Source organism: Argopecten irradians, chromosome 6 (genome assembly GCF_041381155.1).
Source record: "Argopecten irradians isolate NY chromosome 6, Ai_NY, whole genome shotgun sequence".
NCBI lineage: Eukaryota > Metazoa > Mollusca > Bivalvia > Pectinida > Pectinidae > Argopecten > Argopecten irradians.
In genome coordinates, this window is record NC_091139.1 from 17622236 (window position 1) to 17646160 (window position 23925).

Here is a 23925-nt window from a genome sequence, read left to right on the forward strand (position 1 = left end):
TTTGTCTTCTATATTGACGTGCTTTATTTTCTGATAAAAATAGTATACAAAAATAATAATCTCGCATAATCCATACAAATAATAGGCCTTATCATTTATATAAAATATACCCTATGTCACAATTTGAATTATCGTTCAAAATGCGTATTTTGGAAGATTAAAATATTATCGTGACACAAATTTGGAACATTACTGCATATAGTTTACCATACTTACATGTACTTCAATATGCATAAATAAATCTATGCCTTAAACTTACCCGGTGTTAAGCATTACAAGTACATCGTATGATAAACTTTCAAAATTACACAACGAATTTTGCATTTGGCGTCCCTCTCTCTCTAGATCTCTTATGATACAGCTGTTTATGAAGTTGATATGCAAAAATATGACCTGAGTATAAGTGGTATGCAAAAATGTCAATTTCATTAATAAAAGAAAAATCTGTTCAAAACAACAAAATTATAGCATTTTTATGTAAAAAATATCTTTCTATAACAATTCTAATCATGCACTATTTGATGGGCGCATTTAGTTAAGTAAATGCGTAAGTACATCGTATGATAAACTTTCAAAATTACACAACGAATCTTGCATTTGGCGTCCCTCTCTCTCTCTCTCTCTCTCTCTCTCTCTCTCTCTCTCTCTCTCTCTCTCTTATGATACTGTATTGTAAAGTTACTTGCAGTATTTTTCAGTTGATATGCAGAAATATGACCTGAGTATAATTAGTATGCAAAAATGTCAATTTCATTAATAAAAGAAAAATCTGTTCAAAACAATAAAATTATAGCATTTTCATGTAAAAAAAATATCTTTCTATAACAATTCAAATCATTCACTATTTGATGATCGCATTTAGTTCAGTAAATGCGTAAAGCGTCAAGTAAGTCCCGTTTAGTCCCGTTTTATATGGAAGTCTGTAAATACACTATGTAGCACCAAAATTATATATTTAAAACATTTTATATGAAAAAATTTTGTCGAAAATTTATTATAAACGGATTTGAAATGAACAATAAAACAAGTGTCGGTAAATATGGACTATGTTATGAAAAGTATACAATGAACTTTTCATATCCAGAATTCAAATTGAATACCGTTAAGGTACATGTAGCAGATATGCACGATTCCTGTTTCTATATTGTTTAATGAATACCCATACCTTTGTGATTTACATGGAAATGTATGCATATGAAAACATACCTTAACAAATTACATTGTATGTTGATAGTAACAACTTCATATACATGCGCTGATGTACACCTAGGCACACCAGTGCACAAGCGGTTAATGATCAAAGGAACTGATAAATTACGATTATATAAATTACCACATAACGGATTGATTTTCAAGGGTTGAAAGTAAAGAAGTTGTCGTAAAATATGAAGCAGAGAAATAGCAAAAAATAGTCCATTGCATTATGCAGTAAAATCGCAATGCTTCATGTGAACTTTTGACCCTCAAAAATACCTGGCTATACTATATTATAACGGTTCTTTTATGATTAGGTGAGTTTCAAGCAGCGTAATTAGGAATGTTTTTCATTAGCTGCAAATGCACAAAAATGCTCATTATTACAGCTTATTCAACAACAGGTCTATTTGAAATTTAAGCTATGTATCTATATTGTCAACCGCTAATATCAAATTAATTATTTTCGTTTCTTGATACCCATTATGCACCATTGGCTAATATCATACATATTTACATAATTCATTCTTTCGACGTAGTTGCGTATATACTAAACGAGTGGAAGGTCGACCTCCTGTAGGGATGAAGTGAGTTCCTGAAAAATACAGGAGGTAGGCGTCAGTCTAATAACAGCGAATCAAAATATAACGCCGTAAACCACTTTATTTCGCGAGATACATATCTTCGTGATAGAACTCGAACACTATGAATTTTACAACGACACTCAAATATTACACGAATAATTCTATATACAGGCATAAATGGCAGGTGGAGTCTATGACCGCCAACTTTTGTAAAATATTCACCATTATGTCGAACATAACCAAAACGTGGAATATCATACACAATGTACGCGAAAATGAAGTGGGTTTCAGTATATCATTTACCAAATTTGCTCGAATGGTAATCCACTTCATTGGACAGGAGTCCCTATTAACCATTGACAAGGAATTTACCATACAAGCATGTACATACATTGCAGAAAAGTGTAGCCATTGCGAAGATAAATTTAAATTAAATAAAACATATACTTTTCCGCATGGCCTTTCTACCTTCACAGGTGTCTTCCGTCCATCTGAAGACGCCGTAAAGGTGGTAGAATGGCCTTTTGGAAAGTTGAAGTTTTTGTTTTTTCTCATTTTCATGTAATATATCTCATTTTTATAAGTATTTATGTCATGAAAATGTTTCACTACATTTGTCTTAAAAACATTGTCATGAAAAATGTCAACCACATTTAATTTGCCTTTAGTATACACACTATAAATACAATTCATATTCAGCTACAATCATGCATAACGAATTTAATACCCCGTAACCAACATATGGGAAGCTATACTAACACATAACATTAGTCAGAGAAACAAGGATATAAAGGGAATAAAACAGAAAACAAATAGTAGAATAACAATAACGAGCTTATTCTAAAAAGTTAATGACACATATGGGACTTCTAGAGTTAAAACATAATTACTGATATCATATTTCAGACAATAACAATGAGCTATACATTTTGGAAAACTTTTTTTTATATCATTTTTAATTTAAGTAAAGTGTTTGTATGTTTCTTATCAGGCGGTACATATGTTCTATATGACACAACACCATTCTCTATCCGTGATTACTGGGATTCCTTGACAATAAATTGTATTTGACGTCTCTGAGAAAACTTGGTTTTTGCTATGAAAACTAATTGATAAAACGAATTTAATAAAATCATATTACGGTATATTTGCCTATTGTGATTGTAAATAGCATTTCCTATGACAAAAAGAGAGCCAGTTCTAGACAATACATTCACTGAAGCTTCAAAACGTCTTAGTTATATTTGTACAATTTCTTTATAAAGCATACTTAAAATGTAGTTGAAAACATTGATATGATACTGCCAAACTTACTCAGCGAGAATTTGAATGAAAATGAAAATGAAATTTCTTTAACAAAAATATACCCCAAAGTAGTCTACCTTCCCATACATACTATCGTTAGCTCTAACTAGCTCATTCACCCCTGAAAATACATTAAGGCACTTCTTAATCAAAGGCTAGAGCAGTCCACTGTGAAATTTCAGGGTGAATGAGTTAATAATTTCCTTTTATAAAGAAATGTCATGGAATTTGCAACTAAAGTGAAAGCGTTAGCGAGTTTTCAGAATCTACCTAGTGTATAATATAAAAGTCTGTCATATCTAGCAATCAACAAGATAATCGTGCATGTGTAGAAAAAATTTATAAGGAAAATGTCATTTAAAAGGCGTAAGTGTCATAGATATTCTCAAATTTTAATACAGGTACATTTGTATACAATATATTTTTTTCGTGGCGATTGATTTTATGCATTTATGGCCTCAGCGGCAGTTTGATATGGAGGTTTATTTACTCGAAGGTGAAATATTTCCCGAGGGCTTGCCCGAGAGAAATATTACATCTGAGGGTAAAAAACAACTTTCATATCACACTGCCACTGGGGACATAAATTATTTATTATACCAAAAATTCGCGATTCACTATTCTGGGTGAAATATTTCTTAAACTTGGGATGAGTAAACAATGACGTGTTACTCTTCGTTCGTCATTGTTGTACAATCGGAAGGGGAGATAACTCTGTGTGGAGTGTCTTGTGATGTGCTTCAACTAATAACAGACAATTTTATAAACATGAGATATAATAATAGCGTTTACAAGCCCGACGGCATTTTCACGCCGATTAAACGCGATTTACAGATAACACGCTGGATACTATACTTGTAGTTTATTTTTTCCTGGTGATTTATTTTCGCGAATTCAAATTGCCCGCGATATACGTGAAAATACATCGCACATAAAAGAATGATAGCATCTTACGAGTTATTTTCTCGTGAGGGTACAATGTAGGCATTGATTGTGATGCTATGTGTTTGAAGACATGCAACAGAGTGAAAGTAAAACAATGGAAAGGTTATTATAAATCAACAATTACTCTAATTACAATGGGACTAACATGGTGACCCAATACCACCACTTATGGGTGTGTAGACGGATGTATAGTAGGCCTAATGTTAAATTGCATACAATGTTAGTATCACATTATAGATATAAAATATAAAAATACACGTAAAGAGAAAACAAATCAGACATACATCAGTTTGCCACACTATACATACGTCAATGAATTATGTATCTGCATGTAGTACCAGTTCCAGAAACTATTTACCATTGAGTAAGAATATGTTTACTTCTAAAAAATCGAATGGTATTTGCATTCAAAAATGTTAATAGCGTTGTTTTCCAGAAGGAGAAAATATAAATGTCAGTTAAACGAAAATTGTTAAAAGAAGAGATAGTTCTTACATTGTTTATACATTGGCAATCTGATATAAAAAGCCTGATTTTTTCGATGTATAAAAATTTGGACTTTCCATGTGTTTTACATGCTAAGACTCATCCTGAATATATCTTCTAGTTCCTTATTATTAAACATAGTGGTTGAAATTCAGCGAGTCAAATTTCGGCTTTCGTTTGTGTCTTGTGCAAAATAAGCCGAAAATACAACCACATTTTAAATATCCAAATAAACTTAGTAGTCTAGCAGTGCTTGTTTGATAATACTTTTCCTGTCAACATCAATGTTTTATACCATCCCCGACAAATGGTATCAGTTTCCGTTTTCTCCGTTAATAAATGTAATAAACAAATCCGATTAGTCTTACGCTATCAAACAAATCCATGATTAGAAAGAATCGTTATAAGAAAATACGTAAAAATATGCATTCAGGTTACACGAAAAGGAAATAACTCTTTGTTTATCTAAATGTGACACCAGCAACAAGGCTACGTATGTATAAAGAAAACTTCTGTTTCCCTAATGAATGGAAACCATAAAGAAAGTATATCTAATTTAGCAAACTATTTCACTTCCGACACACTACAGATATTTGTTTCTATATTTACATCGTTTGGTCCTAGGCTAGTGTCTGAAAGGCCATTCTTGTTTCCGTTCGTGTCGCCATCTTTGCTTTTAACATTTGTCTGGTCCACTGCGACTCCTTTGTCCTCGATGGATATTTCTGTTGTACGATAGGCGAAACGTGCCAGTAATCCAAAGAGAAACATCTCAAATACCAGCAGAAAATGGTGCACACCTGCAAATGAATTTTAATTACAGATATACTCTTTTTTGTAATACAAATAGATGAGGCTTTGAGGTTGTTTTTTTAATTTTGCTCCCTGATTTTTTATTATTATTATTTTGCTCCCTGATTTTTTTTTATTATTATTTTGCTCCCTGATTTTTTTTTATTATTATTTTGCTCCCTGATTTTTTTTCAAATTATCAGATTATTCACGTCGTTTTGTTTTAATGCATTGAAAAAATACAGGGGTAAAAAATATATTAATGTCAAAACAAGCTGTTCATGCACTGAACAACACCAAATACATTTGGTAAGTCTACAAAGTGGTATTGTAGTGTAAATGTAACTATTATCCCGTAACCCAATAGTCGCAATATGCCAATTGGTGTCATTTCGCGAGATAGTTCAAACGCGAATTCAAACGTTTTGCAAATAATTGTAAACACGTGTATTTGGATACACTATTGTAAGTGAAACCCCTTCATTGGAACTGTATGTATTCGCAAATATGTTGAAAATAGTCACAACGTGAATATATATATTGTTTAACCCAAAATCACAATAGCTTACAGTTGCTTATACTCGTAACAAAGACAAACAAACGAGCCTAAGGATACGCAAGTCAAGTGATAAAAGGCCATTCTGACGCCAGAATAAGACGCTAAACATTCATTCGAAATACAAAGGTAAAAGCAATTGTCAAGTTAGCTTACGTGATGCTCTTACGGGCGATCCGATTGTATTAGAACATTCTGGAATTCCTTCTCTGCCGAGAAACCCTGTAATGAAGCTTTGAAGATTCATTATTATTACAGATCCCTGGAGTGTTACGAATTTGAGCGTCAGTCGATATGACTGCAATTTTATCCTAGTAGCTCGAAAGGTGACCATCATTCCGTATACTGACAATAGCGTTGATACACCGTTCACAAGGTTTACATAGGATGCGGGGTTGGTGAAGTCCGTCTGAAAATAAAAACAGATACATTTCTATTCCATTGGACAGAAATATCTTACCTTCCGCCGATGGCAAGATTTCTCTGACAAGACAGCCTGCGCACGTAGATCAAATTCGCTTGCATACAAATAAACATTAACCTGTGCAGTCCAATTTGACATTCTTTATCACCCGGTGTTCCGGTTATTGACAACGTTTTTAATTAAAATAAGATGAAACGGTTGTTTAAATATGAAATAAAAAACAACGGATAAATTGTTTAAAAATAAATATCAAAGGATAAATGTTTGCAATTGTTTCTTCACTAGGCCACCGAGTTTTCTTTTTATGGATACCATTATAAGGTCATACCTGTTGCAGAAGAGAGTATTTTCCATCAGACCACAAAACCGCCAAAATGAACAGGAAAATTGGTCTCAAGATAGCAACTTGTAATACTAGCCCCTTTATCACCATCATGGTTCGTCTGAGTGGAAATTGATATCACAGTTTGATAATTTGTTAAATGGTAGACTATAAAAGATTATATATTTAAAACACATCTTTTCGCAAAAATACATACGCAGTCAGTATAATACATGGTGTGCAATATCTCCCGTAGAAGTTTAACGGAATATCTATATAATGCATCTTAATTTCTGTTTATTGGTATAAATCATAGTACTTACTGTACAGCGATTCAAAATCGCGGGCTTTTACTTTCGCTCATTTTGTTGTTTCACTAAAATTCGCGAATTTTAAACACATTTAAGCAAAATATTTAGATTTTATTCACGTACCTCACCACAAAATAAAGTTTAAAGAATAAAACTAATTGTTGAACCGCGAAATTCAACCTTCACGAATATGTCCCGTATAGGAAAACGCGAAATATCGACCACGCGACTTTAAAGTTACAAGCGGTAAAAGATAGTGTTGTAACGTAATACCTTGTTAATGGCACTGAACCCAGACAAACACAGCAGCAACAGCATGGTCCAGTTCTAAAGGATATTATCCGGTCTTTGTAATTACACACCACTTTGTTCAGACCTCCCAGATAGTCTATTACCAAATTGACGAAGATGTACACACAAAATGATAGGTATCTGTAACCAAAATAAACATTTTATTAGGAACATCATCAATGCGTATTTCACCATCTAAAACGATCTTTTTGTCTATTCAATATCAGTGTTTCAGATTGATTTCAAAATCTTTAAGACATTTTTGGTGCTATTTTTTTTACAAACTTTGTAAGGACATTTTCAAAAACTTGAAAAAAAATCAAAGTGCTAAGGCCACTCATAGATGCTGTGAATGAAGAACTCAAACAAAGGAATAAAGAAATTGGTTTTGCATTTAAATATTGAATTTAGTATACTAAGTGTACAGTGTTAAATTAAAATATATTTACGGTATATCGTATTTATTTTATGATATTTAAAGTTGATTCAATAACAATAAGTTGAATAACTCATTTTCCTGAAGTAATTTTTATATTAAATTGTTTTAATTATTTCTGAAATAACCATTTCAACACCAATAAAACCGGTCAGAATCTGAGTATCATTTTTCATTATTCTTTATTAATTACTAAAATTATCGATTTCATCAATAACTCTTCAAACATTTAAGAATATTTTCGGAAAAAATATAACATTAGAAATACATGTATAACCATTGACGGGTATGTTTTAGTTCCCTTTCTAAAAAAATAACATTTGTTGCTGAGTATCATTTTTCATGATTCTTTATTAATTACTAAAATTATCGATTTCATCAATAACTCTTCAAACATTTAAGAATATTTTCGGAAAAAATATAACATTAGAAATACATGTATAACCATTTCCGGGTATGTTTTAGTTCCCTTTCTAAAAAAATAACATTTGTTGCTTTGACGACTTTTGACTAATAAATCACGGCCAGATACTTTTGCCAAATAAAAGGTACATTATTTCGTTATGTATAACACTCAGATTTATTTTAAATTCACAAGAACGCTAGTCGGTAACATAAAAAACACTTCATGTAATGCATCGGACATAAGCAAGTCTTCGAAAGACGCAGTAACTGGTTGGCGACATATTATCGCGAAGAACATTCTATCGTGATTTTTGCTTTGCCGACTTTTGAAAAATGATAAATCATGGCCAGATATTTAAGCCAAAGAAAAGGTACATTATTTGGTTACTTATAACACTCAAATTTCTTTTCAATTGATAAGAATGATAACGTCAAGAAAACTAGATGCAAGTCTTCGTAAGGCTACCGTACATTACACGACAATATAAGTTCATTAATTTGTCACTTTTAGTTTCTCGTACATATATAGATCCATATTATCATTATATTTTGTAAGTTTATGTTGATAAATTTTGTACTTTTTCCCTTTCAATATAACGTAGTTGTCGATAAACAAAAGGCACAACTCCCAGTGACCTATTATTTTTTACTGCGCAATGATATCATCAGATATAGTTCGTCAATGCAACCAAATAAAACAAGAGGCTCAAGAGGCCTTGACGGTCACCTGAGTGCTGATACAGAAAGAGCATTGCAAAGTTAATTCAAATCTGTAAAAAGTAGTTACCAATTAGAATTAACTTCGTATTAGTATTTTTATTTTTTGTTTTTCTTTTTGATAGTTAGTGTATTATGTTACCAAACCTTATGCTTTAAATTCCAATTTGCTTCGCCAATGTTAAACAACAAAACCAAAACTAGAAGTCAGTCAGTGTCAGCGATTTTATAAATTTCACTTTTTAATCTATGAAGATTAATTGGTTCCATTAAACCTGAAAATGGATATGGTGTTAAAATTAAATTTCAGGCTAATAATTCTAACCCAATTTGACTCATTTCCTATTAAAACTAAGCAAATAATGTTCATAAATGTGTTTTCCTATATAAACTATAGTAAATTTGACTCCCTCCCCAAGGGAAAATCTGAGATCCCAGGGCAATGAAATTCACACATTTTGTAAAGGGCCTTAAGATATTTCAATCTATGAAGAGTATTTGGTTCCATCGAATCTGTGAATTCATAAGAAAGATTTTAGAAAAGTAAGCCAATTTGACCCTTTTTGGCCCCACCCCTCTGGCCCCTGGGAGTCGGCAGCCAATTTGACCCCTTTTGGCCCCACCCCTCTGGTTCCGGGGGGTTGGCCAGGACCAATATGGATATGATACTAAAATGCTTTCTAAGGCTGACTAATTTCCTATGAAAACAAAGCAAATAATGTTCATAAATGTGTTTTTTCTATATAAACTATAGTAAATTTGATCCCCTCTCCAGGGTAAAGTCCGAGATGCCAGGGCCATGAAATTCACAATTTTTCCATCAAATGTGAATTCAGAAGGAAACTTTTGAAATTTTAGCCATTTTGATCAATTTTGGCCACGCCCTCTGGCCCCTGGGGGATGGCCAGGACCAATATGGATATGATGTTAAAATCCCATGACGCGTAGGGATACATAAATCATAGAGTCCTAATTGAACACTTAATTCATACCGTCTATAGTGCATATGCATGAACAAATTTAATGTTTGTGGTTTTGAATACTAAGGTTCGATGTATTCATACTATCAAGTAATATGTAAAATGAACAAAACAACATGTAAGATTTTCATCGTGGAGTGGTTTTATTGTTTAGATGTGCACAGGCTCGCCGTGCGTACCTAAGAATGTTGTTTCACAGCATCAAAAATTGGAAGAGTACTGGCAAAATGGCCTAAGTATACTTGTAGATGTCTCTATTTTAACTGATAGACTACATTTGAAATAGTGTTCATCTCATTGCTGTGCATTGGATTGTCTCTAACTTATATAATTAGATGTCAAATGAACAAACATGTATGCAAAGGTCAATATGATGCGCATACGGAATAATTTGTTCTAGTCAAGCACATGCTTATTGTATAAAAAGCAATCAGATCGATTAACCTTTTTCGTGGAATTGTTTCGTTTCATGCTTTAGGTGGACACAGTGCAATGTTAGTGGACCTTATATAGAAAGGTGATATCTTCAGTTCAATATCGCCACGGAAAGAACGCCATGCTACTTCAATGTACCATTTGGAAGGGGCACAACTCATGTTTTCTTTTGAAATAACAGAATTAGTACAGGAATTACAAGTAGATCTTCCCGTTGATAATTAGTGACAATGTACATAAATGTACTTGTTCGTAGTGGCAGTTAATTAATTTTCGTACAGGAGAACTTTAACGATATATTTATATTTGTAGACATGTGGTAGCCAGAAAGAAAGGATATTCTTACTCTCTGTAATTATACTTTTTATAAAGACTAAACACATTAGACATGCGAAAGAAGCTTAAAGAACCTCGTAAACTTTCGGCCACTGCCGTCAAGTCTCAAAAGCATTCAAAGCCTCGACGCTAACATTGAATGTGTTTACTTTGAGTAATGCTTTACTTAGGCAGTGTGGTGACATTAGTACGGTTCATACACCAGATAATATTCGTTGATAAGTTAAGCTGTAAAATAGGGATGAGACAGGCTGATTATGTTGACTATTCATATATCATAGATACGAACTCATATATTAACTCATTCACCCCTGAAGACGAATTTAGACTCTTCTAAATCAAAGACTAAACCAGTTGATTATGAAATGTCGGGGTGAATAAGTACTAGTATAATGCTATCTATATATAGCATGTATACATCAATGAAGATACTCACATAGAAGATACAAACTCGCCGATAAGTGTCGACGTCGGAACCAAGAGAGCTAATGTGGAGGTAGACGACACGATCTACAAAAACATCATTTATATACTCGGTAAAAGGAGAATTTAATTTGCATACAATAATACACTAATTTATCACATAAGTTGTGTTCTTTAATGATAGCAATAAAGGTTTTCTTTTTACTATAATTTATTTATTATGTTTATCCAACCCAAATTAGTTAATTTTAATTTTTTTCAAAAGACACAAGCTTTAGCGAAAAATTCAAAATTAACTAACGTGAGTTTAGGTAAATATAAAAAATAATAGCCACGCATTGGGGACCTTGTTCATCCCATAACTTTAACTCTGTATCTCGTCATGTTCTTCAGAAAAGCTAACCACCACTTATCGCATCAAAATATTTTTTCCTCCATCAAAGATAGTACTCAAATACAGAGTCAGTGTTCTGTTTTTCATACTTGAAATGAAAAACTAACTGTTATAAATGCATTTTACAAGAAAGTGCGCTATAAAAGTAGTCCAAAGTTGAAAGCCAATTTAAACCAATAGAGATTGAAAATGACCAATGAGAGTCGCCACAGGTGTTGACACACTAGAGTATGTAAATATAAAAGATTATCAACTTCTATGACGTTTATTGCACAAGTTGTCCATTGTGAAACATATATAGTTATGGGATAAACAATAGTCATAAACCACAAAAAGGCTTTTTGCTTTTCATCTATTTTTGTTTCAATTCATATTCATCAATTAAAGATTACCTCCCTTTGTACATCATTGTTATCTAGTTGTTTGTTTGTGAAAAACACACTATCTTCAAATGAAGCACATTTAAAATGAATAAATAATTTTACGCCTTGTCAGTAATGTAATCTAAGGCCAGATTCGTAATAAAAAATTAGTCCAAAGACAATTGTACCAGTTAATGTTAGTATATTCTCACACGAACACTAACATTAACTGGTAGTTGCAATCGATATAACTGCAATATAATGACTATATTATATGCTTTGCGTGGTAGGTCATATACAATGTCTGTATTTGACCATTAGAGATATCACATAGAAAATAGTTTTGTATTTGGTTTGGATTCATAGGCATAGCATGGGTCTGTTTAAGGACGGTCTCCCCTTGTATACAATGCGTATTGAGTGTGAATGTCTATATGATTTGAGAGCCTGCGGTATACTTACCGGATAAAGAGCCAACAATAAAATTGACTTTGTCCGTTTAAACGAGTGACAATATTTGACCAAGAACCACACTTCTTCTGCAAACAAGCCGATTGTAGCACACGTGAAGGCGACGTTGAAAGCAGTCAGTAGAACAACGGCAACGTCAGCTGACAGCACTGAAAAATACCGCATCATATTTGGTTTATATAAATAAGCATCCAATCGTATTCGATAATAGCTGATCAATCTATCAACACTGGTGTTACTTTAAGACTTTCTTTTTTGAGACCAGCAATACTTACATTGATACAGGACGTCCGTTTTAGGGAACTCTTTAGAACAATTAGCGTCCATCTCTACCAATGACAGGAGACCTATAGCATAGATAGAGATAAAAACAAAGTATTTTACATCTCATTTAATTACAAACATTTGAAAGGTTTATACTTATACTTCTAAAGTGTTACGCCATCCAGTACAGCCAATACTTAAAATACTAGAGGATATTCCTTGTTTCTTGATGAACACATGTAACAGTGATATTTCATCGAATGAGTGGATACTGTGAAATTTTTCACGAGTGAAAAGCTTGTGTGAAAAAACATCTATTAGTTTCCACCTCAAGAGATGAAATATAGCTGTTATTTATCGAAAAACTAAAATAATATATTTGTTACATTATTACGTCTCTGTCCTAGGTCTAGACTCGTTTGTTTGTTTGATTCATTAACGTCCTATTAACAGCCAGGTTCGTGTAAGGACGGCCTCCCATGTAGGCTGTGTGCAGTGGTTGTGAAGTGCGCGGTGCTTTTTTCGTGAAAACTGCGGTATGTTCGTCTCTCCCTTTACTGTAGTGCTATTTCACTGAAAAATGCCACCGAAGACACCAAGTAACACATCCTATCATGGGCCTGCTGATACTAGTACACGTATATAAATCTACCGCGATACCTATTTACCCCTTTAATTATTCCCCGCTTATTAATTTAGTTCTACGCATGTACATGGGTGAAAATTTCATTAAAATAACTTTAATCAAATGCACGTAAATATGCAGAACGTTGAACGTAATATTAATTGTGTTGATAATTAAAATTAAAAGGTTTTTGGTCAACACGATATTTTCAGTGTCTTCTGATTTGTCAATATTGAGTGAAAATATCACTCAGGAGAAAAATACCACATATATTTTAACATAAAACCATATATTTCTCTGTGACAAATGCAATTAATAATGTTAAATATAAGGAGTTTCACCTTCACCAAATCGACAACTCCAGTATCCTTATATAGCAGAAATAGTGTGTGTATTTGTTATAAAGGCCTGAGGCATATTTTCACAATATACAATTTTACAGGGAATTTACATTAATGTACAACTGATATCAACAGTGACTTAGGTGTATAATGAGGTAGCATATCATACACTGGTAAAGGCACTGCAGCAGTAAAAGTTCGATGTATTAATATAGTTCGGCGGTAAGAACATAACATGACCAACATATTATGCACTTCCAACATATGTAATAGAATTATGACACTTTGCATATACATGTAAGATCCTGATCATCCATTTGTCAACATGAAGGGCACTTAAGGCCACCATCTTCAAATGTACTAGGACCGTCTTAAAGAAACTTAATGCAGGGATACATCTCCTTTCAAGCAATATATTTCCTTGATTTTGGTGTCTTACTTTACAATTTCACCTGAATAAGGTATTATATAGGTATTCTGAACATCAAGTAGAATTTCAACGATGTACGCTACACGAATGAGCAATGATAGATTCGTTATCGAAGATGAGGACTCAAGATCGACCATGTGTACTTTCTAACCCTGTTCTATACCTGAAAACTTTTAAATGGCTTAAGGAATTCCGCTCGGTTGTGCCAACTTGGAACGGGTTCGCTAAGTGTAACAATTAAATCATGACAAAACAATCACCTTTTTAGCATACACTTTCCAACATGACGAATATCAAGATGATTTTGTTAACGTCACATTATTCTTTTAGACAGAATAATACAAAAGTAGTCCAGTCTCAAACCCTGCAAACCCTTAGGGAATTCATACTTTCACGGCCCTTGGTCGTGTACACATACGTGGATGGCTGTCAGTGAAATTTCATGCTAATGTGATACTTTTGAGGGAACCTGGCTGTTTCATCTTTGGCTGGTGTGTTCTGGGTATGTTGAACTTTGAAATGAGACACTGAAAAAGTAGTAGATAAGGCCGAATTCCGCGTTAATGAGACTTTTTATTTATATATTGCTGTTCGCTCACGTCACGGTTGAGGTATCTCCACTAAGTGTATATGTGAACACGAATTCACGTGCAACCATACAAACTTTGTTTACGCCTAGACAGATTGTTTATACGCTTGTTCGATTTAGAAACATGTCTGAAGAAAACTGTGATTCCAATAAACGACCACTTAGTGACTCATCTTCTTCCAATTTAAGCGCATCCCAGTATCAAGAACTAAAAAAACAAAAACCAGAACTTAATTTGCAATTGGAAGCAAACGTCAATTCAAACCCGGCCGCTGCATACACATCTACTCCTCGTGGACACCCGCCTATGGATTTTTATCGGAGAGACCCTGGTAACGTTGAGAGCGGATACCGTTATCCCTATGGTTTTCCTCCCCCTCCTCCAGCTGCTACAGCGCCTGTATCTTGCGGAACTACTCTTACTCCCCAAGACATCAATAGCATAGCTTCGGCCGTAAGCGACATGATATTTTATAGATTTGAAACTATGTTATCAAACGCCTTATCACCCATCCAAAATGAACTAGAAAAGATTAAATCAGAGAATCGAGATTTATGGCGGAAGGTGGATGATTTGGAACAGTATAGCCGCAGGCCCTTGGTCCGTTTCTCAGGCATTCCTGAACAACAAGGGGAGGTAACAACAAATTTAATTATAGAGGCTGCTCAGAAGGCTAATATATCTCTAGCTGCCGATGACATTGAAAGGTCACATCGGGTGGGAAAAGCTGGAACAAGTCGCCATACTAACGATAAAAATAAACCCCGTCAGATAATCGTAAGAATGCGAACCTATGAATCCAAGCGTGAACTTCTTAAATCCGGGAAAAAGTTTAAAGATTGCTCATCCACACGCAACATCTCCGTAAACGAGGACCTCACAAAAAAGAGAGACCGTCTTTTTTATCTGTGTCGAAATATGGTGAAGTCTAGAAAAATCAAACAGACCTGGACATGGGATGGCAAGATAATGATCAAAGACAATTCCGAACACACTCATCAAATCTCTAATGAGTCTGATCTCGGCCAGTTTGGCCACACTTTTTATCCTCCTAATCGTAGAGACAATTAAACGACAAATGGAGAACTCCGTCTACAACAATAACCTTGATCCCTATCTTGGTTACTATAAACTTCGAGATCTTCTCAGTATAGAGAACTCTTACCATACCAATATGTGAAAATGCCTTTTAACTAAGCAGTATTCATAATCCGTTTGTTTTGTTTTTTTTTTTAGAAAATTTCTCTTTTTATTAATTTCTTTTCATTATCAGGTTGTTTTGTTATTTTTCTTCTCTTTTTGTCACGTACAGTCGTACCTCCTAATATAGATATATACATATTACGTATGTGCATATGTTGAGACATTCCCTGCTATACTTCCCAAATCCCCCCTCCCCCGCCGCCCGAATATATCCTCGCCACAAAAATCATTGTATCTATTTATATATATATATATAAATGAATTACTTATATGAAATAACATCCATCATAATCAGATACTGACCCTATCAGTATATGTGTATAGTATACGCATATGTCTTTTCACTAAGCATTTGATAAAATTTTTTTTTTTTTTTTTTTTTACAGTCATATCTCTATATATGTATGTATCTGCTAGGCCTACGCCCCCCCCCCCCCCCCCCCCCCCAAAGTGTCTTGTCTCTTAGTTAGCTTGTCTAAGGTGGTCTCTTACTTAATATCGAGCTACAATACCTAGTATGTACACTACATACATATATGTTTATTATTTGTATAGAACTACATTTAAGTTTTCTGGCCACTAATATGGAAAAAAACTGACGTTTAGCCTCTAAATCATTTTTTTCATAATTTGTCTCTTTGGATTCCAATTGATAGATATACACGTTGTGCGTGTAAGAATATGGCAGACTATATGTGTGTCGGGCTCTATGAGTGTTTATACTTATACATTATGTGTAAAATCTCTAATATATACCACATTGTTATTTTCCTTACTCTGTTACCACCTAAGATAGTAAGATACCCAATGTTCTGTAATTTATCGTTGACTACGTCACACATATCGTATCTACTATAGGCTATTTATGGCTAACGACGTACCTAATATATGAATACTTATAATCACGGTTTTTTTAAAGGTTTCCTTCAATTTATGTATCTTCATATCCTCTATATGTATCTGATTTTTGCGATTTTCTTTTGTACATCTATGTGTCATCTAACCTCAGTGAAATCCCTGAATCCTGACCTGGGAAGGAATTGCTGGTCTGTATCGAAGCACAAATACTGCGTTTATATTTTGGTAAGAAATTTCAATATTTTATTCATATCAACCATGTACATCGGTTCTCATCTGCGGTCTTATCTGTATTACCTTTATCGTATAACCTAATGCCTGTTGAGTATATGTGTCACCGCATGAGAATCGGTATACATGGTTTTAAAGCTCGCCTTCCACTTGATAATAAGAGGATCACCCCTTTTTTTCTTCTGATGGTAAATTTGTTCTGGCTCTATAAATACAGATCACTTCCAATTACTGTGTTTTTATTTTTGATTTCTGAAGGCAAAATAAACAACATCTATAGTCAGCAAGCTCTCCATGAAAATAGTAATAAGCAGTTATATATTGTGTGTATATATTTTTGCGTCTGCAGTTTAATATTATTAGTACATTTATGGTTTGCGTATTTGCTATATCAATGTGGAGATGTTGAATTAAATCCGGGTCCTTCTGTTGATAACTCAGACACAATTTCATCATACAGTACTGTATCATTTGATAATGATAATGACTTGTCAATAGTTCACTATAATGTTCAAAGTTTGCTACCAAAAATAGATATTATAATGTCTGAACTTGAAGATTTCGATTTTATCGCTATTACCGAAACTTGGTTAAACTCTATCACTGAGACCTCGGATGATCTGCTTTTCGACAAATTCCATCCCCCATTTCTTAGGAGTAGATATGATCGTATAGGTGGAGGAATAGCTGTATATGTAAATAAAAATATAAAAGTACACCGTCGTACTGATCTTGAAATAGCAAGCTTGGAATGTATTTGGTTGGAAATAAGTGTAAACAATATTGATATTTTAATTGGAACATTTTATAGACCTCCAAATTCCAAAAATGATATATGGCTCCTCATAGAAAACTCTATAGATCTTGCTGTTGATACAAATACTGAGAATATCTTTATAACTGGTGATTTTAATGAAAACATGTTGAACCTGCCAGGTACACACGGACCAACACATATAAAAGATATTCTACATCGTTATTCCCTAACTCAATTAGTAAATGATCCAACAAACTTCACTGAAAGAACTTCTTCTTTACTCGATTTGTTCATAGTTAATAATATGAATATGATTAAAAAGGTATCAGTTGGAGAATCGTTTCTACCAGCTTTAGATAGATACCACTGCCCTATATATGTATATATTGATATTCCTAAAAACACACCTACAATTGTACATTTAAAAGAAAAGTATGGCTATACAACCAAGGCGACTATCAGCTGTTCAATAACAAACTTGGTGAAATCGATTGGCAGGTAAATATAAATAATTGCCCTCCACAAGATGCTGTTAACTTTTTAACCGAATCAATTTTAACTTGTGCTGCATGTTCAGTTCCCAACAAAATTATTACTGTTCGTCCTCGAGATTCCCCTTGGATGCATAATAATATCAGAGCTCTGATAAGAGCTAGGAAACGTATGCATAGGAAAGCTAAACACACTCAAAGTCAAATCCATTGGAATAAGTTCAAAAAGTTACGTAATTCATGTGTTGATGCGATAAGAATAGCCAAGGCAAATTACAAAACTAAACTGTCAAATACACTTAAACTTACCAAACCATGCACTCGACAATGGTGGAAATTAGCAAACACGTTTACTCGCTTCTCCAAAAAATCTGTTTCTATACCCCCTTTAATATGTAACAATACAGTAATTAATGATGATAAAAGTAAAGCAGACGCACTAAACACCTATTTCGCAGAACAGTCTTCATTAAACACTTCACATGCTACATTACCTACACACAATGTATTCCATCCACCTTATTTTGATATATTCACTATAACTCCCCAGGATGTTAATGACGCCATTAGTGTTCTTGACGTGTCTAAAGCAATTGGTCCCGACTTAATTCATGCAAAGCTTTTGAAAGAAGGCAAAGAGCAATTATGTAAACCACTATGTTGTATTTTTAATAATTCCTTAAATTCAGGTATTTATCCAGATAGTTGGAAAACTGCAAATGTAACTCCAGTGTTTAAAAAAGGCGATAGATCTAATCTAGCAAACTATAGACCCATTTCTCTTATAAGTATTGTTGGTAAATTAATGGAACGTTGTGTGTTTAAATATATTTACAATTTTCTTAAAGATAAAAACTTCTTCACTGAACACCAGTCGGGTTTTACATCCGGTGATTCTGCAATTAATCAGCTACTTTATATTACAAATGATATTGGGAAAGCTTTAGACTTAGGGAAAGAAATTAGAATAGTATTTTGTGACATAAGCAAGGCGTTTGACCGTGTTTGGCATGATGGGTTGATATATAAATTGAAACTAGCGGGCTTATCAGGTAACATTATTAAATGGTTTGAAAGTTATTTAATAAATAGGAAGCAAAGAGTAGTTGTTGGCGGTAAATTTTCAAACTTCAAAAACATAAATGCGGGTGTACCACAAGGGTCAATACTCGGTCCTCTACTTTTTTCTTATTTATATCAATGACATAGTTGTAAATTTACGATGTAACGTTAAACTGTTTGCAGATGACACGTCTCTGTATGTTATTGTTAATAATCCAAATGTAGCCAGATCAATGTTGAATAATGATCTTGAAACCATTCAAAAATGGGCTGATACGTGGTTGGTGACCTTTAACCCAAACAAAACAGAAAGTTTAATAATATCACGGAAATTATTAGGACCCGATCACGGAGACATTTACTTAAATAACAATGTTGTTTTTGAAGTTACCAATCATAAGCATCTTGGAGTTTGGTTCTCTTCAAATCTTTCTTGGAATATACATATAGACCATATTATAGAATCAGCCTCTAAAAGATTAAACATACTGAGAAAATTAAAATTTACACTTGATAGAGACACTTTACAACACATTTACATGTCATTCATTAGACCCATCTTAGAATATGCGGATGTAATCTGGGACATATACCAAAATACTTAATTGATAGGTTAGAAAATGTTCAAACAGAAGCGGCCCGAATTATAACAGGGGGAACCAAACTTTCGAAAATAGAGTTACTTTATAAAGACACACAATGGGAAAAGCTATTCGAACGTCGTAGAAAACATAAACTTTTACAATATCACAAAATGGTTCATAACACATCGCCAACATATCTTTCCTCCATATTACCCCCTAGACCAACCGCAATTCATACATACAACACTAGACGATCAGATATGCATCAAACAATTCGCACAAGGACAAATTTATATTATGAATCTTTTTTACCTTCATCGACTCGTGCATGGAATGAACTTCCATTAGATATAAGAGAAAATTCCTCTATTAAGGTTCTCAAAAACTACTTTGAAACTGAAATCACAAGAACACCGATTAGCTATTTTAACACAGGTAATAGATCAGACCAAATACTTCATGCTCGGTTGCGTCTAGAATGCAGTATATTAAACCAACATCTTTACAGTAAAAATCTTATAGATTCGCCTCGTTGTGCATGTGGTTTTATAATAGAAGATTCCTTTCATTTTTTGTTCAATTGCATCAAATATGCTGACATTAGGCACCAATATCTCTCTGGTATATTCACAAAATATAATATCGTTGACGATTTAAATATCCTTTTATGGGGTGATCCTTCATTTGAAAATAAAATGAACGAGGAAATTTTTGTTTCGGTACAGAAGTTCATCTTTTACAGTAAAAGATTTTAGTAATTCATACCTTGTATAGTTTTCTTCTTTTTTTTCACTGGGGTTTCAATCAATATAACTTGTCAAACTACATAATTAATTCATAATTATAACTTTACATTTACTATCACAAAATTATTATTTTAAATGTCTGCAGTAGACGTATACGTAAATCATATAGATTTATCACTTAATTGAAAAGTAACTATAAAATTAATTGTCTATTGACAGTATATTTCTATATTAAACACTTAATGTACTACCAAAAAAATATATATAGAGAGAGAGAGAGAAATATCTCTACTTAAGTATAAATGTATTGTCTCACTGGTTGTTCTGTTATTGTGTATATGTCCATGTCAAAACGCCGTGCTTTTATTTCAGGAGAGGAATTAGTATAAGCTCTAAGCTTGTTTTCCCATCCTAGCTGTCTGTATGTATTGGTGTATATGTATGTATATATTTGAATAAATATTGTTTAAACTAATTCATACTTGGAACCCACTTACGAGACTGCAAAGCTTCGACAAACCTGTTCGTTCCAGCGGAACGCAGTGTCCATTTTGTCAATGTCAATGTCGGGTTCGTACCGTTCTCGATACTCCAGGGGTTATTATCACTGTCGTTATATCCACCTGGTTGCACTATCTCATAGCAACACCGAAGGCGGTCCTGGAGAAAAAATACCATATCAAAAGAATCGAATAACAGTAACTGTTGTTGACTGTTGTGTTTTGAACTTGGGTGCCGTTCTCCTTGTAATCTTCATAGGAAATATCTACATGACTGTGGGTTTTTTCTCCTGCACTGCATTCAGCTTTATAATGAGATAGTCCAGGAGTGGATATTACGTCAGTGATAGTAACCCCTAGGGTATCGAAGATAGGGTTCGTACCAGAACAACCAGAACGATCCCCTACACGTACATTTAGCTAATTGATTATGTGCATACATGTATATTTCCATATTCTACTTTTATATTTATAGACATGATGCATGGATCGACATGTCAAAGTTTGCATGACTTCATTTTATACCTGAATGAGCATACTCCACATCGTTACATATGTATGAACTAGTTAACATGTATCACGTACTGTACCTTATTTACTAGACAACATTTTGGAAGGCTATAAACCACGTTTCACGCTCTCATGGTTTTTACGACAATGACGCTTCAGTTGACCATAACATGATCATTTACGTCCGATAGTGGACACAGAAGTGTACAATTTAGCACCACAGTGGTCTGGAATGGACGTGATGCCCCAAGGTCATTATAGATGTAGGTGTCGAGTAACATATATCTCCAAACTCCAGATAGAGTCCACAGCAAACACCCTACACCGGCAATTAGTATATGCTATATACAAACTGTACGTACTGATACATATACACACAATACGTAAGTTAACCACGCAAGTGCGTGTATTTTACTGAGTTTTCATTCCCACCTGATGACAGCGTCGGAAACGAATGGATCGTATATCAGAGGAATAACCTTACACGTATTGTTGTACATGTATTACGTTTTAAAAATTCATTGGCAAACATAGACTATAGAACTATTTTTACTCAAACCGTTAAGGCTCGAAGAGACTGTTTAATTTGAAGTGTTTTATCAGCCCTGGTCCCAAATTTCACGAACATTCCTTAACTTCAAGGAATTCCTTAACTTACAATTCTCCAAAGGAAATTATTAAACGCTAAGGATACTTAACTTAAGATTTCTCCTTTACTTCTATAATGTTTTCCTATGGGGAATTTTAAGCTAAAAGTTAAAAGTATATGTTGGTGCAACTTTCATGGACCATCGCCATTTTTCCGCAGTACATTATTGTACAATGTATATTCAAGCACAAAATTATATGATAAGAATATCCTGACAATTCGGAGTTTTATAGTTCTGTCCTGTTATTTCGATGTTTATATACATTTTTTTCAGAAATATTTCTAAGGCCAAAAAATGTCTGTTAATTAAGGGTTACATTGAAATAGGATCGGTAGGTCGGGATTTTGTGTGTGTGTGTCTTTCACTCTAAAGTAATGGCCGGAACCGGAGTCTGAGATCGAAATGCCGACTTCTAATTTTTTTTCCTAAAAAAGTGGAAAAAATTAGGGTCGGGGGTTAAAAAAGAGTCGGTTGGGTAACCCTAAACAGACACATTTTTTGGCCTATTTCGTCAGAGAGCAAATGATACTAAACCCGTTAGTATTTTCTTTGGCGTATTAGAAAATTTATCCCATGTATATTGAGTATTTATATATACAATGTATATAATCAGAACTTTAGATGTACAGTATACTCTCAAGATATCTGGTATACATATGTACGTACGTTAAGTATATACATTTAATTACATACATGTGTAAGTAATGTAATGTTACCGCGTGGAGTAGATCTACAATGTATATGTCATTTTGGTGTCAGCAACACAGCTATGTAGAATATCACACAAATGGGTAAATTACATGTAGCATAAAAATAAATACATCGAACAAGGATAGATCAACATACTCGGATCGTACTATGCTTTTTGTGTGAAGTGACACTTTTGCAATTTTCTGTGTCAAAACCACTAGCATTCATGATCACTTATAGATTAAAGTTATCGACTAATAACTGATCTAGAAAATCTTGTATTGTACGTACCTTCAGTCATATATTATGAACCTCTGGCGGATAACGAAAAAAAGACACCATAAAAAGAGGAACAAAAAGAACATTTTGTCTACATTGTTATAGTAACAAAAATATGCTGCTTCTTAAATACATTTAAAATTTTAAAATTCTTGTTTTTGTAATAATTTATGTTCCATAACTATTTTTGAGCGGGGTTGTAATTAACCAAAGATTAATTATGAGATCTCATGTATACATGTACATAGTACGGGAATACAGATCACCATAGATATATAGACATACACTACACACTATATGTAGTCTGTATTTTAATCACATTGGTTCTTGATAAAACTGATTTCACATGCACATGTACAAAATTCAATGTAGTACAGCTATGACATGTATAATTCAGTATATGGTATAGTGTTACCGCAGTAGACTACACATGTGTTAATTTTGTCCACGTGTACATGTTTGCAAACATTTTAAATGTTTTGCTTCTTATACACTGTACTTAATTGTAGTCTACACCGCACCCGCTTCAAATGTATTTACAGCTGTAGGCTATGGCCTACACAAATGTACAAGTAGAACATACATTGTATGTAGGGTGTAAAGTTTGCTATAAGTTTCTATTTGTTCACTGTACATGTAGGCCTTCGTTTCAAGATAAATGCTTTATAGTAAGTTGACCTACATGTAACGTATTATATGAGTAGATTTAGAAGAAAGAAATGTTTACAGACTTACCTTCGTCCAAAAGACTAAATGAAATCCTGTTTATGTCGAGCTGACATACTTTGGACAGCGGTCTGTATAAGGTCACTCGGGGGTCGTGTGATCAGTGAACCTGAAAACTGGACATTGGTCATACATCGGTACAAGATCTGTAAGTGTTGCCTCCCTTGAACCACAATTTTTACGGTACACCCGAAGGGTACCGGAATCGGCCGATGTTTG

General features: G+C 33.7%; 1 protein-coding gene across 1 annotated transcript; it reads right to left on the bottom strand.

The window, feature by feature from the left end:
* Positions 1-23883, bottom strand: LOC138325193 (organic solute transporter subunit alpha-like). The gene is made up of 9 exons (XM_069270678.1): positions 23716-23883; positions 12445-12516; positions 12161-12318; positions 10956-11029; positions 7193-7351; positions 6615-6729; positions 6019-6271; positions 5124-5314; positions 1-1789 (listed from the first exon to the last, which is right to left on the bottom strand). The coding sequence occupies exons 2-9, from the start codon at positions 12494-12496 to the stop codon at positions 1745-1747; spliced, it is 1047 nt and encodes a 348-aa protein (XP_069126779.1). The 5' UTR covers positions 12497-12516; positions 23716-23883; the 3' UTR covers positions 1-1744.
* Between the last annotated feature and the right edge of the window lie 42 nt (positions 23884-23925).

Coding starts and splice junctions, on each gene's coding strand:
- LOC138325193 (XM_069270678.1), bottom strand. CDS start 12,496: ATGGACGCTAATTGTTCTAAAGAGTTCCCTAAAACGGACGTCCTGTAT. Junction 11,030..12,160: donor TATTGTTGGCTCTTTATCCG/GTAAGTATACCG, acceptor ATGTTTTTGTAG/ATCGTGTCGTCTACCTCCAC. Junction 6,730..7,192: donor GGTTCAGTGCCATTAACAAG/GTATTACGTTAC, acceptor ATTTCCACTCAG/ACGAACCATGATGGTGATAA.